This window comes from Pan troglodytes, chromosome X, assembly GCF_028858775.2.
Source record: "Pan troglodytes isolate AG18354 chromosome X, NHGRI_mPanTro3-v2.0_pri, whole genome shotgun sequence".
NCBI classification, from domain to species: domain Eukaryota; kingdom Metazoa; phylum Chordata; class Mammalia; order Primates; family Hominidae; genus Pan; species Pan troglodytes.
The window spans coordinates 97937386-97956822 of NC_072421.2; the positions used below are offsets into that span (position 1 = coordinate 97937386).

General features: G+C 39.9%; 1 protein-coding gene across 4 annotated transcripts in view; it reads right to left on the minus strand.

Annotated features, from left to right (window-relative positions):
- The window catches only part of PCDH19 (protocadherin 19), a 117991-nt gene that overhangs the window by 54522 nt on the left and 44032 nt on the right, over nucleotides 1–19437 (minus strand). For all 4 annotated transcript variants that reach the window (XM_016943841.2, XM_016943840.2, XM_016943839.2 and 1 more), the window contains one exon: nucleotides 4203–4261. In XM_016943841.2, coding sequence (XP_016799330.2) covers nucleotides 4203–4261 — 59 coding nt within the window. The remainder of the gene's footprint in view (nucleotides 1–4202; nucleotides 4262–19437) is intronic.

The window sequence follows — 19437 nt, forward strand, 5'->3', positions numbered from 1 at the left end:
CACCTGTATCACAATCACCTTGGGAACCTGTTACAACTGGAGGTTCTCTAGGGATGGAGCTAGCATACCTGCGTTTAACAAGCCTTCCAAGTGTTTCCAATGCACATTAAAATCCAGAAATCACTGGCTTAAAGAGAAATCTAGTGCTAGTCTTTAATAGAAAAATGCTAAGATTTTCTTCCATTTCTCTCATGCATTCATTCAATAAACATGTACCAAGCATTTATTATATACAAGGCACCATACGAGGTGCTGGAAAAACCCCAGGACAATTTGGGTGGAAAAAGAAAGCATTGTGCATGATTTAGGGAGCCAAAGCTCCTAATCCTTTCCACACTGAGTCAGTGCTTTGTTCATTTCCTATTTCATTTTCTTTGGGCCACAGCCTTATGCCCTGCTTGATATTGTTCCCAAAGCACTGTAGGAGTGGATATCAGACAGCAGCCCACAAAACAGGCATGAGGAAAGAGTGCTGCAGCAGCGACAAAGTACCACTGCTGGCTTTCCTTGCTCTGAGAAGACAGCAAGAAACAAACAGAGCAGGAAGGAAGTCCATTCAGAAGAAACTCTGCACTGCCATGATTTGTTAATCTGGGGCCCTCACATAAGCCTCCTTGGGTACACCTGCGGGTTGCAAGTGACGGTCTGGAAAAAAAAACTACAGAAATATAATGCTAGATTCCTTGGTGCATAAAATTATGGGGAGCCTGCCATATCACTTCCTTTTCCCACGGTTGAGATCCTTCTCAACCTTGATTTGTGCCTATGAGAACCCCCTTGCCCTCTGGCTTTCTGTTGGGTTTAGCCAAAGGAAGACATCAGCGGGAGATCAGAGCAGGGGAGGACAGTGATATCAGGATATTGATTGTCTCTGCTCCCTTCCTCCAGGGTCACTTCATGATGACTGTATCCCTTGGCCAACCAGAAGTCACTGTTACTCTCAAGTCAATGTTCCCTACATGCTCTCTTCCCTGGTCCTGTCTGAAGTATTTTTAGCTCCTCCAGTGCCATAATACTGCAGTATCCCTTGAGGTTCACTAACCGTGCCCAAGCCTTTGTAAATGGTCCTCTTTGTAAATAAACTTTCCTCAAGCCATTCCAATTTAGGCGTGCCAACTATTTCATGTAGGAACCCTGACTGATGAAGGAAAGAACCAGAGGTGGACAGTGGTAGCTGCTGTTCAACTACTCAAGGTAGACAGATGTAAAAGAGGAAAAGATGCCTGTATGTAAACAGTCTGGCTAAGAATGCTAACAACTGCTAGAGAATGCCGAAAAGAAGGGTCCAAGAAACATCCTTGGATAAGTAGAAAGTGAATAGAAGAAGAGAACATGGATAGAAAAATAAGTTCTCAGCCAGGCACGGTGGCTCACACCTGTAATCTCAGCACTTTGGGAGGCCAAGGTGGGTGGATCATTTGAGGTCAGGAGTTCAAGACCAGCCTGGCTAACATGGCGAAACCCCATCTCTACTAAAAATAAAAAAAAATTAGCCAGGCACGGTGGCGCATGCCTCTAATCCCAGCTGCTCAGGAGGCTGAGGCAGGAAAATCACTTGAACCCGGGAGGTGGAGGTTGCAGTGAGCCGAGATCACACCACTGCACTCCAGCCTAGGTGACAGAGCAAGACTCCGTCTCAAAAAAAAAAAAAAGAAAGAAAGAAAAAGAAGTTCTCAAAGTTAGCCTGAAATTGTATTGGCATTCAAAGAAACAGGGACTTGATAGTAAAATTAAAACTGATAATCAGATTCAGAATTTCCTGGCCAAGAGCGTTTACCATGCATGTAAATGGATCTTCAAGAAACCACATACAGCAAAACCCTTTTCAAACACTGTTGTGAGCTATTTGAACAGGCTTCGCATGACTTTATCACCTGGTGTTAGCCACCACTCTCAACATTTTCCACACATTTTACATTTAACACAGTTGGTCCCCAGAACAGCATAGCACACAAGATTCCCTGTATTTTTCTAGGTATTATGCTTCATCTAAACTCAATTGACCACACAAATTCAAGGCCTTCAGAGTTTCCCAAAGCTCTCATGGCTCTGTAAACAGAACCCTGGCAAAAATGCATGTGTCCCTGAGTTTTGAGATGTTTCCTCTTCATCAAGGTGGTCCCTGGTTTTATTAAAAAAAAAAGAAAAAAAAGCTATCTTTGATTTCATGCAAAATCAGGAGACTTTTTCACCAAGAGCCCATTAAGTCTAGGTTGTGCCTTTTGTGTGTATGTGTCTATAAACAAAAAATATATAAAGTAATTAACCAAAATCAGAGGTTCCCAGTAAGTCTCAACGCTGCCGTGGAAATACATGTATCCCCAAAGATAAATGTTTAAACATAAGTTTTTATCTATCAGTCTACCTTGTAAATTGGATAGTCAGGACTGATGTAAGATGCAAGGGTCCCTGGGAGTCTTAGCTTTCTTCCAGGCTGTGACAATCAGACTCATACTATCAGGTTTTTTAATTTTATTTATTTATTTTTCTTTTTGGTAGAGATGGTGGGGGGTGGGGGGGAGGGGTTGCACTATTTTGCCCAGGCTGGTCTCCAACTCCTGGCCTCAAGCAGTTCTTCACCATCAGCTTCCCAAAGCACCAGGATTACAGGCATGAGCCACTGCGCCCAGCATCATGTTATCTGTTTAACCTGGCTATAGAATTCCCAGGTACCCTGAGTTAGCCCAAGGGACCTGTGAGGGTAAGGCAAGTCACTGTTTTTATCAAAGTTTTAAAATGGAGCTTTGAAAATAACAATTCGGAAGCAGAAACAAAGCAGATTTCTGCTACAAAGGCACTCTAATCAGTGCACATAAGAGGGTTTTTTTTTCTTTCTAAAACAAATTCGTCAGATAATTTTGAATTCCTCACCTCTTGCTTTTATTCTGTGACCCAGGAAAATATTCTAAATGGATTCCTCCCAACCCTTCAAAAAAAATTCTCAACTGTGCTTTCACTGATAATACAAGGGCTACCCATTTTCAGACAACTAATGATCATCACTTAAGGTCACAAGCAATTCCAGACCAATATAGATAAACTTAGCATGTTTTAGGGGTTACTGAAGCCTCATGAATTGAATTAGACATGAATGCAAGTTATTTGAAGCTTGTTTATTCCTTGAATTCTACTCTTCTGGTGATGTAAATTTATGGGATTAGAGCCAGCAAAATAATACAATTTGCAAGCCTTCTCTGCTACAGCTCTAACATACCCTGCTGGCCTCTCTGTTTCATTTCTATTATTTTAATAAACATACTCAGAGTTCAATTTTAGCTGCAGAATAACCACTGGACCATTTAAGTGATATTTACATGAAACAGCAATACAGGCATCATTTGAAAGGTTAGGACTGGTCTTTCTGTGCAAGAGGTTCTCTTCTTTGCTCAGTTTCCACCTTTTAGAGGGCTTCCCAAACCCCTTGTCCTTCTCCCATTGGGTGCAGCCCACTGCACCAGATGGGATCTTTCTTGGCAGGATTCAGCTCTGTACTCACATCCATTATGGCTCCTTGGATACTAAATTATGATCAACCAATCACATAAATCTCAACTTTGAATGTTTCCTCTGAAACACTTCTAAAAATTTTAAGAAGAATCAGGCAAATTTCTTTTTCTCTCTCATCTAGAAAGGAAAGGATTGGCTTCTCTGTCATTAAAATATCTTTAAAATGATTTCAAAGTTGTTGAAATAGCATCAATCTCAAAACTCATGGGAAGTTCTACATGAAAAACATTTTTAAGGCTTTCCTTTATTTAAAGTGAAGAGCAACAAGAATTTTGGTATCAACATGATTGTGAAAGTTTTCTATTGTATATTTCTAATATCACATTAGAAATATTAGAAATAATATTAGAAATTAGAAATATTAGAAATAGTGAATATTTGTAATATCAGATTTCTGTCACTAGATAAAACTATATTTTAATATAATTCCAATTTTATTTTTGAGTGTTTATACGTACATTTTCATACCAAGAAATGTAAAATGTCAACAGTGATTACCTTTGGTTGATGAAATTACCAGTGATGTTTATTTACTTTTTTATGCTTTTCTCAATTTTCCAAACTTTCTACAAATAGTAGGTTGGACATTCATTTTAAAATCCCCCAAAAAAATACGGTTTAAAAATTTTAATCTGTTTTGCTTTTTAATGTTAAATCAAGCTTAGTTGCAGCAATAAGCAAGCAAACCAACATACCTCTTGATTAAATGGGCTCGGCTATTCACGTAGTTGGAGTCAAAAGAATAGTTTTCAGTCTGCAATAAGAAGAAAAAATTAAAAAGGTTACACAGATGATTCATAAGTAGATTTCGAACTGCCCTACTTAGAAGGAATTTTTCTTCTGGGTCAAGAAGCAGTGAGTGAATTGGAACCCAAGGCCACAGTGCAGCAGCAGCCTCTGCCTCCTTCAGGCCCTAGGGGCTCCGTGGAGGCAGCAGCTCCCCGCTGCAGACCAGGGCGGCCTTGGCACAAACATCCCCTAGAATATGACTGGCTACTGACCATGCAACCACTTACTGAGAAGAGACAACGTGACCTACAATCCTTACAGAAACTAATTGCTTCCCATTCCCCAGTGGAGACAATTCTATGCCCATCAAATTGACTGGAAGTTCAAAGGTATTTTTATTAGTAGTAGATAATTAACATGTTAAAATATTTATTCCAAAGATATGGAAATGCAGGCAAGGTAATCCACCACTGTGGATTTAAACTCTGCACTTCCCTTTGTTTCAAGACATTTGCTCAGCACTGGTTACGCAGGAAGGCCTTTGTTTTATCACAGATACAAAGGCAAACAAATACTATGCCTAAAACAGGGTGAAGGGCAGTCCACAGGGGGTGCCAGAGCCTTTCATGTGAAACATGAAGTTTGCAAGCAAACCCCTGTCTCAGCTCCTATCATTAGAGCACCCCTGTTTAATCTGGTTACAGCAGACTGCTGGAGCAATGGCTTTATAAAAGCAAATGCAGAATACCTGCCAGATGAAAGAGATGGAAAAACAGCTAATGATCACCCAGAGGTTGGGAGAACTAGAGGGGAAAAGCCTTAGAAGGGTGAAATCCAGAGAAAAGTCGACACTAAAGTAACTGAATGTCCTAGTAAAGTGGATCTCACCCCCAGCACTAAAGTACCACTCTTCTTGAACCATTGTATGATCTAGAAACTACCCAAACACATCACCCCCACCCTCTTGCCATCCCACTAGAAATCTCCACTGTTCCCACCATTCCTTAGGAGCCTTCTGAAATTACTTCAACTGGGAGTGTTTGGAAAAGGAAACACAATTTCTGTCTAGCAAAAAGAGCAGATTCCTCTCAGACCTCTACCTGTCAGATACTAACTGTACTAGGCTCCTAGATGCAGCCCTTGCTTCCAAGGAGCTCACAGTTTGATGGAGAAGAAAACAGAACAGGCAATAGCAGATCCAGCTACCACACGGGCACCAAACAGCCCGCAGTCAGAATACAGACCCCAAGTGCCTACAATAGGTAGGAAGGGGGACGATGAATGTGTGAGAGAGAGGAGACAGTACTTAAAAGGAAACTAAACCCCAACATTGCCCTGCACTTACTCAGGTATGTTCATGTGCCCACCCATGCCCCTCATTTGAAGATGCACTGTGTAATATCTACTCACACTGCTTTTATCTAGAAGTTTATATCCCCTTTTTAGTGTAAACTCAAGCAATTTTTAATGCTATTGGAAGCACGGGTTGGGGGATTAAAAATCAAAAGGGTCAGTTCATTTCTGGTTTCTTCATAGAGAGTGAATGCTGAAATTGTCACAAACAGGAATAGGAGGCAAACTTGGAAGCTGTGTTAGGAATACAATCCAAGTATTTGCTGGAAGAAGTTTATCCAACAGTCAGTCAACCAACAAACACTCTTTGAGTTAATTCGTTGTACCAACATAACAGGTAAAAATGATGTTGGTTAAATGTGTTCATCTACGATATTCAGTACAATATATAATTTAACAAGTGGGAAGTTCACTACCCCACAAAAATTATGCTACCCTGTTGATGTGGTTTGGACCTGTGTCCCCACCCAAATCTCATGTTGAATTATAATCCCCAATGTTGGAGGTAGGGCTTGGTGGGAAGTGATTTGATCATGGTGGCGGTTTCTCATGAATGGTTTAGCACCATCCCTCTTGGTACTGTTCTCTCAATAGTGAATGAGTTCTTATCACATCTGGTTATTTAAAAGTGTGTAGTCCTTCCTCCCCATCTCTCTCTCTCTTGCTGCTCCGGCCATGTGATGTGCCTACTCCCCCTTAACCTTCCACCATGATTGTAAGTTTCCTTAGGCCTCCCCAGAAGCTAAGCAGATGTCAGCATCATGCCTCCTGTACAGTCTGCAGGACCACGGGCCAATTAAACCACTTTTCTTTATGAAATTACCCAGTCTTAGGTATTTCTTTAGGGCAATGTAAGAATGGACTAATACATCTGTTAAAACCCGGAATTGATTAAGCACTCAGCAGTTCAAATATTCATTTCACTCTGCGATCTTGGGCAAATTACTTAATCCTTGCATGCCTCAGTTTCCCTCTCTGTAAAATAGGGATAATAGAACATGAATCCAAAGGAGAATTTCAGCTGCATTTATCAGACCCATGACAGGAATGGTGGGAATCCTGATCCCCTGCTTTATACAGAACCTGCAACTAACTCCAAGTAGGATCAGGAATTTGACCTCATTCAGGCAATAAAATAGTGGCACATGCATGTTCCATCTCATCTTTCAAACTAAATCATTTTTTCAAGAAGATTGGTAAAGAGACAAAAATACAAAAAGGAAATCTAGAGGATACTGGCTTTGCAGGAAAAGGATAAGCAGCAACCCAAGCTACTGTATTTAAAGAATCTGTCTTTACTGCCTTTAAAGAAGACAGTTCTCAAGTAGAAAATTTTCCATATCTTTGCAAATGAAGGCATGGAACCTGTGTGCACTCTGCATCAAATATGAAGCTCCGTGGAGACCTGACCTCCAGGCATGGTGCCAGAGCCACGTGTTCAGGCAAAGAAGCAATACCATGCACATTGTATCACTAATGAAAATACTACTTCTTGGTCCTAAGCCATAATATATCTCATCATGAGGATTCCCACTCCCAGGCACTGAGTTGAGAAGAGACAAGTCTCGAGGGCTTGTTAGTAATTACCTTAACAATTCTTCCCCCAAATACAGGTCAGTTAACCCCAGGCAGATGTGCCAGGCATGATCTGCTACTGTAAAGAGAAGAATATCATAGAAGCTTGTAACCTTCCTATCTTTCATCCTCCTTTTTTAACTCCAAAAGGAATAAACCACCCATTCTTGTGGGTCCTGACCTTCAAATGAAAATATATCATTCCCGCAAATCAGCACAAACCATCATGGGCAGATGTCTCATGCTGCATCCTAATGCAATTAGTAGCGCTAGTCAATGTGGCAGGTTCCTAGAACCGATTTTCCCAGAATGGATGGGGCTATGCTGATTCACCCATTGTCCTGTGCCTTTGTAATCCGTCTCAGGTCTCTTTGTGAGGCAGTTGGGTTACAGTTATGGGAAAAATCTATGCAGCAGAATTATTCTAATTGGATAGAATACACTATTCTGGCCTCATTAGTACTACATTCCAAACAACTGAGTTAACTGGCCATAGATGGGCTATTATATTATGGGTCTACGTATACTGACATCAAGTGTTCTAGCTCATACTGGTTCAAGGTGTATGCCCAAACCCAACTCCTGTGCACTGAGAGAGTATATTTTTTCACACTTCTGGTGGAGCAAAGGATGAGACTCAGATCATCAGATCATCCTGAAGAAGGAAATATTTTCTTAATGAATAGTTTGTATGTCTTAAGCCAGTGGTTCTCAGCCCTAACTACACATGAGAATCATCTCAGAATCTTCTTCTTGTAAAACATAAAAATAAAAATACTGTCACCAAGGACCCACTCCAAGAGATTCTGAGGTAATTAGCCTGGAATTGGACCCAGGCACTGGGTGATTTTTTTAAAAAGCTTTCCAGGAAATTTTAGTGTACCTCCAGGGTGGCAAGTAACTGTCTTGAGCAAAGGACTGGCCACAGGCTCTGACCTAATGTGCTGCATTTTCTAAAGCAAGCCCAGCTGTTTAGAAGATGTCATTTCTTTTGTCAGATTACCTGCCAAGGTCATCTCAATACAGGATAAAGAACCACAGAAGAAATACATTCTTTAAAATAATACAAGAGCTTTTTTTTTTTTGCATGAATGTATTGGCTCCTAGTTAGCCTTATTTAATCAAAATTTGCTTGACATTATTCCAATACCTTCTCTAAGTATGCTAAATGGCAAACAACATGAAACATTTGAGAGAGGAAATTTTCTCTAAATGTCACATTAATTTCACTAGGAAATGTCCCCATTTCTAATCAGCCAGCCAGGTTAACACAAGAACACAGCAAAGAGATAAGAACAACATTTGCTTTGGAAAATACTAATTGTCACATTTAAAAAAAATGGGTCTAGAGCAAACTTTTTTATTTCATCTCAGTGGTAAATAAGAGTCACTTTCTTATTATTTAGTATATTTATCACAAATTCTTTTTCTAATTCGAATTCTTTATCCTTGGGTATAACACTGAAAGCAGGTGTCTCACATGACCTAGGTTTAATAAAATGTTGATTTTTAAAAAATTCTCAAACAATAAATAATTCTAGACAGCTCAGTTTTCCAGATAGCTTAGGGTGTTATCCTTTAAGAACCAAAACTTTGTTTTAAAATCCTAACCATCTGCCTTGTTTCTGAAACATATCACAAAGTTGCCCTCCTTAAAATAGGGTATAAAAAACATAATTTAACCACTTATTGGTTACTTAGGAGCATCTTTATAAATGTAAATTATTACCCCATGCAGATTTTGCCTGTATACTCAAGGACCCCAAACTGCTGTGGTTTTTTTCTTGTGTTTAATTTTTAACATAGGATCGTCACCAACCTTCTATCAAACACAGTGTTTTTAACTTTTCAGTGCTGTTGGTATATCAAAAGTAGCTTTTCTTCCATTTCAAGTTTGATGCTTTTACTCTACTGTGTTCTTGGAAACTATACAATTATATTTGTGTCTAGAAAAAAAAGAGTTGTAACGTTCTGCATAGACAGCTGAGATGTTGCGCTCCTAAGGGGGAAATCACATGATCTTTAATATAGGGACCTTTGTGCAATGTTTTGATTTTCGTAGTTTGTTTCTGTGTTTGTTTGTTAGCTGCTTGGGAGCTTTCTTTGCTTACTACTTGCTGTTCTCAGGTCCCTTCTGGATATAGGAGGATTCTAGTAAGACGTTTGGGTGGGGGATATGTTATTACATTTCTACGTTAGTAAGTCTGGCATATCAGAAGTCAAATACTTCCACTTTGTCAGGCCCCCAAGGTACCAGAGAATGCCCTACTTTAATTGTCATTTTGCATTACTTTTACAGTTCACTGAATCGTGCCCTAGTCTCTAGAAGAGTGACTGCAGCTCTCTCAGCACCACATTTATCAGCAGAGAGACTTCAAACCTAAGGAGAAGGAAGCCCAATAAATGCAGATATCCAGGACTAGACTCTTTGTCCAGTGGCACAAATCCCAGGTCACTATACCAAGCAAAAAAAAAAAAAGGTTGCAGACATTGGGATTAAAACTGAGGTTACTCAAATCTTTAGATTTTCATTTGAAAATCAACGAACTTTTAAGTTACACTTTTAAAGTCCCATCGAGCTGAAAAGCATTATAACTATAATTTGCTACCTAATTTTTTAAAGTTTTTAACTCTTAAGTCATTTTAGCAATCAAAACAGGAAAACTGGAATCCCGTATCAGATACACAACAAAGTGATTATAAAACGCTGCTTCTTTTTTTAACTGCTGACTTCCAATAATGATAACTGTGCCTATTGATCCATAATGAAAAGACACATAACCTTTCCTAAAGCTGGTTGCTGTTTTAGATGTTCAAATGGTCATCTCCTCACAAAGATGGCTTTTGGAAATGAGATAATAAATAGTTTTTGCCTACTTCCTACCCCCAACACATAAAAATGAATATGCAAATTCTGTATAAAAATAAAGCTGACGTGCCTCCAGCTAGAATGTATATTCAAAGACTCATCCATCCAGACAGCAGCAACTGAAGCAGGAATTAGTGAAGGTGGAATAAAAGGCACCATCCCCAGCTGCCAACATTACAAAGTTCATATTTGCCCTGAACTAGAAAACATGCTAGGTAAACTCCTACTAACCACTTATTGTCAGTTGTATGCTCCCCACACACCCTAGCCCTAATTCATTCTCTCTCTCTCTGTCTCTCACACACACACACTCACACGCACACACACAAACACACACAGTTTGACTACAGAAAGCAATGTGGTATAGTGGGGACAGCTGGATTCTCTCCCTAGGATTGTCATTAACTTACAGATGACCTTGGATGAATCACATTAACCCTCTTGAGGCCTTAATTTATCTTTCTTTAAAATGAGGAGAATAACCAAAAGGACTCCATGTTGCCTTCAAGCTCCACAATTCTAGGCTTCTAAAACAAAGTGATTCTTAATTTATTCATTTATCTATCCAGTAAGCATGAACCAAACCCTGGGAATTAAAAAAAAATAGCCTGCACCTTCAAGGAACTCACAAACTAATGGATCTTTTACCAGAGATGATCAAAATGTCAGACATTCAGGTAAATACACACACACAGACTGGCACCTATGTACCTGCAGATACAGGCATATACTTGTACGCAGGCTACTGGAGTGCAACTTGGAGAATTACACTGCTACTTTGTAGAACTAAATAACACCCTAATGGCTCAATGGCTATAGGTGACTCACATGGGAGAATTTGGCCCTCATATGTGTCATATGTACATAACCCACATCATAAAAGGCAAGAAATCTCCCTATCCTATCAAATAGGTTATACAATTCATAACGTTCTTAGAAATAGCCCATATTATCTGTCCTTTTGGCTGCATTTCCACAGCCTTCATCACCTTGTGTCATTTTTTTCTCACCTGCATTTGTTCTACCTCATTCTGCAAAATGCTGTTTGGATAATCTTCCTCACCCACTATTTTCATCACATCACTTCTCTTTTCAAGACCTTACAGTAGCTCCTTGTTGCAATTAACATTAAATCTACATGAGGTCCTTAGCTAAGCAGTCATCCAACACAAGCCATCTAATTTCCCTCATTTCTAATATATCTCCATCACTGATCATCCCACGTTCCTTAGCATTTTCTCAGCACTTTGTATACAGACTGTACAATGTAATTATGCATTTCCTCAGGTTCTATGATTATTTCATGTGTAGTGTGTCAGTTCATCCCTCAACGGGACTGGAAGCTCTCTTTTGAGGTCCCTGTGCCATCTGCCACAACGCTAAACATTTAGCATGCGTTCATATAATGCATCAATGAATGATCAGAGAAGAGATGGAAGGGATTAAGAATGAGGCTACTTATCACAATTAAGGCAGGTGACGAAGTTTATTAGGCCAAGGTGGTTCTACTTCTTCAGAAAGCATCCACTCTGCACACTGCCTTCTGTAGTTACAATTTGTTCACTGTTATCACTCCCAACTACTACCTTATAAATACACAATAGTCTATATATAACTGAAAGGGATAAGATGACACAGTTAGGTGCTTTCTGCCCATCTAACTCCATCAGTCCTGCCACATCTCTGGGAATGGTGGTGACAACATATGATAGTGTTCCCGAACCCAATTTGATAGCGTTTCTGTGAGAAGACGAGGGTTCACCAGAATGTAGACCTCTGAGTCACAGACGGACAGTGTGGCAGCTACTTTTCTACAGGTGGTAAACAACTCTAGCATCCCAGTGACTGTCAGGACAGGACTATCAATGAGAAACACAGGCCATGTGGTTAACATTCAACAAATTAAATTGAAAGAATTCCCTTCCTAGCAGCCTCTCATCGTCATTCCTATTGTTTCACTGGCACCATTGATGTGGTCACCCTACCTAGAGGTGGCAAAGATGGCTTAGGGAAAGCACTTTTCTTTGCTCTCATCTTTGGGTCAAAGTTATGCCTTTAGAAGAGCAACCCAGTTGTGAATTTCACTACAGAGGCCTCCTTGAGAAACCTAGCAGCTGTCTGCAGTAAACCATACAATTCAAAGCCTGCTGAAAGACGAGCTTAAACACCATGCCATAAAACAAATACAGGCTTCTGAATAAGGCCCTCGACCCTTTTCTAAGTCCTTTGTGGGGCATAGTGCACTCTGAAATAGTATCTGCTTATAGAAAGCTCTCTGGAACCAGTTAATGCCTATTATATGTACAAATGCAGAATCAACAATATCTCAGTATGAGTAAGAGTACCTCAAGAGCAAATAAAATGAAAAATTCAGTCATGTAAGTCAAACTATTTAATCCTATGTAAACAGAACTTAATGGAGAACCAAATAGCTCTCAACCACATTTGCCAGTGGAACAAATTCTGGAGTCCAATCGCCCTACCAAACATGTAACTACAACACATTAAAGCTATTTTGCAGGCACAGAGTGCCTTTTATCCCCAAATATCAAAGCACTTTACAAGCAAGTGCCAACTGTTATTTCCCCTTTAAAGAGCCATGAAAACAAACACACACGTTAAGTGCTACAGCCACATTAAGTACTAACTCAGCTAGAGCATGCCGCAACAAGGACAATAAGAGAAACCCCAGGAGCACCGTTTTTGGCATTTTCTGCTACTGGGATAGGAAGCAATCAGAAAACAGTAACATCAGGGAAGTGATTAGCCTGCTTCCTACCTATGTTTCTCTGAGTGATTTCCTTGGCTAATTCCAGTGAAAGAGTCAGGGGACTATAGTCCAGCAGTTAGACAAAGGAAAAACTTGGCACACACTAACTGGAAATCATTCTCCAGACCTAGCTGGAGGGCGTACTCACAGAGCCCAAGGGATCCAGAAATGAGCCACTTTGTTCCCTGAAACCTTGGTGACCATTTTGGTTGCCCTTTAGAGGCAATGGCAACCATTGTTAGAAGGTGACCTAAGATGTAAGATTAATAGTCATGATGGTGGTTTCAATTTTAGAAGCTATGATTTGGTAAAGCTGGTCAAACTGACAATAAGAAACCCATATAAGATCTCCCACAAGAGGGTTGGGCATTGTGGCTCATGCCTGTAACCCCAATGACTTGGAAGACTGAGGTGGGAGGATCGCTTAAGGCCAGGAGTTCAAGACCAGCCTGGGCAACATAGCGAGAGCCCATCTCTAATAAAGAAATAAATATACACATATATACATATACATAATATATATACATATATGTACACACATATAAGAGTGTGTGTGTGTGTGTGTGTGTGTGTGTGTGTAATCTCCCACAAGCAATGGGATCCAGAAACCCACAGTATGAGCTCTCCTGGATCCAGCCTACCTTTGAGCCCTTCTGGCTCACAGAAGGACTAGCACCCTCAGAACCTGAGCTGGTCCATTCCTTTCTGCTAAATTCTATTATATCAGTGCCTCAGTTCTCTGCCACTTACCAGCTACAGAGCCCTGACTGCCTGCAGAGTGTGCAGAGTACAATTTCTATTGAGTAAGCTTTGTCAGCTGAAAAGACTTTCAAAATATTTAGAGAGAAAGCGGCGGGTGGCCTTGTGCCTTTGGGCCAAAACAACACCCCCAAATTCTGTTCCAACCCCAATCCCATTATTTATATTATGTGCCACTAAAAACCCAGTTGCCTCTACAAGCTTATTTAAGACTGAAGGAGCAACAGCCTTTGGCATATCATTCTAAATTCATTTCCCTTGTACCAGCTTGTTGCTCAAGCCCGTAAAATGTGATCATGCTGACAAAAAACAATCAAGTGATAGACCATCTTGGAAACAGTGAATGCATTAGCTTCTAATATTGATGTTTTCTAATTAGATACAATACAATAGATCATTTTCTTGTTTGTGATCAATGAAACCTGCCATAGTTCTCTCTTGTCGCAGATATTGTGATTACTGCCTTGGCAAACAGAGGGGTGTCTCAGTACACCGAAATGAGTAGAGTCAAGGATATGTACACACAGCATTCACTTATATTTACTGTCACAAAAATATAAACAGATTATTTATTTCTGACCTTTAAGTACTCATTTCAGATTTAATGAGGCACAATAAACATTTCTCAAACTCAGATTCCATGGTTGCTTAACACTGGCAGCCCTCTAATTATGACTGTAGTAAATAAAGGGCATTTGGCTCTGTTGAAATTATTAGGCACAGAAGGAAACCCACAGGAGCCTCCAGTTTCTAGCAACTTAAACAAGCATTGCAGCAAATCAGCGTTGGAGGCAAGATAGAGCTTATACTTTGGCATCACTTCATAAACCATAACTGACAAGCAATAAGAAGATGACTCAAAAAATAATAATAGAAATGTTTTCTCATTCTCTAAAATACCCCACCTGTCCTTCTCCCAAATCCTCACAGTGCTTCTCATTTTATTTGGGAAGGGGGATGAGGAGGGATGAGGGTGGGTTAGAATTTGATCTGATTTAAAATAGAGATTAACCAAAAGACTACTATAATCTGACATGAGAGTGCTGGCAACCATGCATAGAAAGCCATAATTACCCTTCACAAAGTGGCTAATATCATCAGCATCTTGAAACTGCCAGAGTATTAGAAATCTGTAATGCAGTTATGCAAGGCACCAACAGAACAATTACTGAAGCACCTTGTATTTCTATGAAATCTTTTATCACAAAGACTTCCAGAATGTCTAACTGCCTATTATAAAAAGGGTTCATTTCCCCCCACAGCTGAAACACAATAGTCATTTTGCACCAGTAATGGTAAGCATAAAAGATTGCAAAAGAGAGAAAAACTACTAAACCTTAGAAAAACCACATAAAGAAGAAGAATGTTTTTAGATAGGGAGAAAACAGACATCCAAGTTCATAACTGGGGCTGAAGGTAGCTACATTTTCTCAGATCTCATGGCACAAAATTGAAGAATTTTCCTTCCCATCCAGCCAGCAAGACTTTCATGAGGTGCTGAATGACCGTAATGGAGCAGATGCTTCCTGTTAATAAGAATTAGCATTTGAAAATGCACACAATACAAAAAAACTTGCCTTTTCTTTTTCTCAAAGCCTTTTAAACAACATTAACTATTTAATCCCCCTGCTGCCTTTATGAGCTAAATAAATATTATTAACCCTGTTAACGGCATTACAGAAGAGGTCAAGAGACTTGCCCTCTACTACATAGAAGCATCTAGCATCTGCAACTAGAATTTGAGAGTCTTCCTGCCAGGTCCTGCGCTCACACCACTAGGCCACACCTCATTAGGATTCTGGAAAATGCAGTGAAATCAAAGTAAATAGGACTGGCTGACTAGGTATACTATTTGGGAGAAAAAAAATACACTAGCCTGCTTAAACACGACAGGTTCAAAGGCAGTGAACACAACCAGAGCGATTTCCTCCTGCAGGAAGATTAAGAAATGAAATAATGAGGGGAACACCTCACTCTACCTCTACCATCAGACTCCCAGCAGCAAAAATCAGGACCAATTTTAAACTTAACTTTCAAAAAACAAAAGTTAACACTGTCAGAAACATAACGCTGTACTGTGTCAGACAGCATACTCCTCAACCAGTGTGGTTGATGTCTCCTTTCCTTTCCCCACATTGTTCTCAGCTTCCTCCCTCCACAGCTCTCTCTTGGTCAATTTTTCAAATATGTTTAGAGACCCCTTTCTTCTTTCACTCTTATGTACACACCTTTCTCTCGAAGGAAGCTGGTACACCCTTTCCTCATCCTGGTCGGCTCAATACCTGTGTCTATTTGATAGCAAAGAAACACTTTTATCGGGGCTAAACCAGTAGAAACAGGTGTGGGCAGTCATTTCTTAACTGTGTGTGTGTGTCTATATATACGTATATTATATATAATTTTTGTGAGGGAAACAATGATGTACCTTTGTGTATAGGTATTTTTAAATGTTGGTTCCTGGTAGACCCAGCTTCATTTAGGGTCAAAAGTTACTCTGGGCCCGGTGCAGTGGCTCACGCCTGTAATCCCAGCACTTTGGGAGACCGAGGTGAGCAGATCACAAGGTCAGTTGATTGAGACCATCCTGGCTAATACGGTGAAACCCCGTCTCTACTAAAAATACAAAAAAAAATTAGCCGGGCGTGGTGGTGGGTGCTGTGGTCCCAGCTACTCGGGAGGCTGAGGCAGGAGAATGGCGTGAACCCAGGAGGCAGGGCTTGCAGTGAGCCAAGATCGCGCCACTGCACTCCAGCCTGGGAGACAGAGCGAGACTCCGATTCAAAAAAAAAAAAAAAGTTACTCTGGTGATTGTTTCTTGCAGATGGTCATAAGCTTCAAAAAAAAAAGCACATAAGAAAAAAATGTAAAAGAAAAATCCTACAAAGCCTCCAATCACAGAGCCTTCAAGATGAAAATAGAAAAAGTTCTTACTAGCTGTGTGCCCTTGCAGACATCATGGAGCCTCTCTGACTCTTGATTTCCTAATCTATAGAATGGAAATAATATCAGCCGGGTGCGGTGGCTCACGCCTGTAATCCTAGCACTTTGGGAGGCCAAGGTGGACGGATCACCTGATGTCAGGAGTTTGAGACCAGCCTGCCCAACATAAAACCCTGTCTCTACTAAAAATACAAAAAATTAGCCAGGCGTAGTGGCGCATGCCTGTAATCCCAGCTACGCGGGAGGCTGAGGCAGGAGAATCGCTTGAACCCAGGAGGCAGAGGTTGCAGTAAGCCAAGATCACGCCACTGCACTCCAGCCTGGACAACAAGAGCGAAACTCCATCTCAAAAAAAAAAAAAAATGGAAATAATATCTGTCCCAAATACCTTCTAGGGGATTTTTTTTTTTAGGACCAAATGTGCAAGCACTTTCCAAAACTGTGAATCACCAGACAAATGGCAAGTCTTCTTATCAGGTCGTAAACTTGATTTCTTCTGAATATTTATTTCTATGTCCAACTAAACTCCCATTGAATATTGTGAATAGTTTTCTTTCTGAGGTTTCCTACTAGGATATTTTATCTCAGTCTCCCTTTACGCTATCAGAAAAAAAATAATGTGATGAAGAGTTGTGTTTTTGGCATGGGAAGTTTTTTATATATATATATATATATATAGGCATATAATATATATTCTGTACATGATAAATATATATAAAACATATTTTATATATAATATATTTATTTTATATATATAAATAATATATATATAAAATAAATATATTATATACCCAACTTCTCTAATTGCTGATTCAATAGGAATACAAGGAGCCCCATCTACCACAGCAGACACTTTAGGTAGAATGTGCGTGCATGTGTGTGTGTGTGTGTGTGTCTGTGTGTGTGTGTGAGAGAGAGGGAGAGGGAGAGAGAAAGAGAGCTAAAACTCAGCTTAAAGAGAGTTGAAATTACCTCACACCATCTGAAATTATGTGAAAAGCAAGATTTCAGACATTTTAAAAGCTTTTATAAACTAGTTTTCTTTGACCCATTTTCTTCGACCCATTTTCTTCCTTCATCATGATTGAACTGTCACAGAGTATCCTTTCTTTACGGCAGGGTTGGGGGAGGGGAGTGAGGGAACCTCATGCCATGATTGAGTAACACACATTAGCATGCATAATTCAGAGTTGTCGGCTGGAAAGGAGCCATTCAAGGGCTAGTGCGGTATTTGGATAGGAAAACAGGGTTAAAGGACAGGGGCAAATTGACCAGAGCTTTCTATGATCCAACTCAGGACCTCCTTGGAGCCTGACTGTGGGCTCACACTACCATTCCTCAGGGGTGTGCTGTCCAATAGCATAGACATTAGCCACATGTAGCTAGTTAAATTTAAATTCACAAAATTTAAATTAAATTAAAATTTTAGTTTTTCAATCATAGTAGCCACATTCCAAGTGCTCAGTAACCACATGTGGCTACCATGTCCTGGACAGAGCAGACATAGAACATTTCCATCATCACAGAAAGTTCTACTGGACAGCAGTACCTTAGAGAGAAACCGGAGGCTTGTCACCCAGGATTCGCCGGTTCTGAAATGTTACCTAAGGAAATATAAGGAATATACTTACCTCTATCACATCACCTAACACATTGTGTTGCTTAGTTAAATCTCACCCCCACTAGGTTGGAGAACTCCTTAAGGGCAAGAACCACACCTTTAGTATTGGTATCTTCAGTGCCTGTCACTGTTCCTGGCACTGGCTAAATGCTCAACCACTGTTGGTTAACTGATTAACAGCTGATAGGAATCTCTCACCTGTCTCTTTCATAGATTGAATCAGAAATGCAAAGTTTGCAAAGCTCTTTTAAGAAAGGCTGATGTGCTTCCTAGACTTGTATTTCTTTCAACATTTCCCAAGAACTTAGTAGAAAAAACTGGCTTTAAGTCAAAACCAAACTAATGTTGTTTCCCCATCCCTCTATTCCCATTCCATTGAAATGCCAATGTGTAATATACATAATATTGAACATGATATAATCCACACCTTCAAAGACAATGTTTCACAATCTAGCACAATGAGAAACACCTGTAGAACTGTGTATCTCAATGGCCCAATTTTAAAAATTATTTTCTCAAATAACACCTTGCATTAATATAGCAATTGTTTTTTTTTTTACGAAGCCTTGACCTATGCTCCCTTCTAATAACCACAACAGTCTGCAGATGTATATAGGCAAAATACTCCTTTCCCCTTTTAACAGATGGAAAAACTGAGGCCCAAAAGTTTCTGAATCCATGATCATAGCCAATTACTGGCAGAGTCAGAGCAAGAACCTAAGACTCCTTCTTTCCAAACCAGGGGACCTTCCACCCAGTCTAAATTCATAAACGGTAGAAAATGGAAGCCCAATTGGCTCACTTACTGTTTTTGCTTTCAATCTATAGTCCCTTTTGAGATCTATCCTTCATAAATTAAAAAATATATATTTTTATGCAATATTAATTATTTCTTCAGGCCATGGTAGAGCCTACAGTAGCTTTATTGCCAAATGTAGTCATTTGCAAAGGTTCTCGAAATCACTACTGCAACCTGACAATGCTATGCTGTCCACTGAAAGCTTTGAAAAACTGAAAAATTCCCCTTTGGGCTCATGAACAATCACAGAATATATACTCGTAAAGCATTAAAATTCAATATGACCTTAGAGTTCATCTAATCTATTATCTCTCTTGCACACGCGCACACACAAACGTGTGCGTGCACACACACAATATTTTGAAGATAAGGAAATGGGCCCAGAGAAACTTACAACCACCCCCAAAGCAACGCAGCTGGTTATTGGAAACTCAGGCATGGATTCAGAACTGAGCTCTTCTGACATTCTCTATACTTGCCCAGCTCCTTCTTGTTAGTTCTCTTAAGAAATCCTA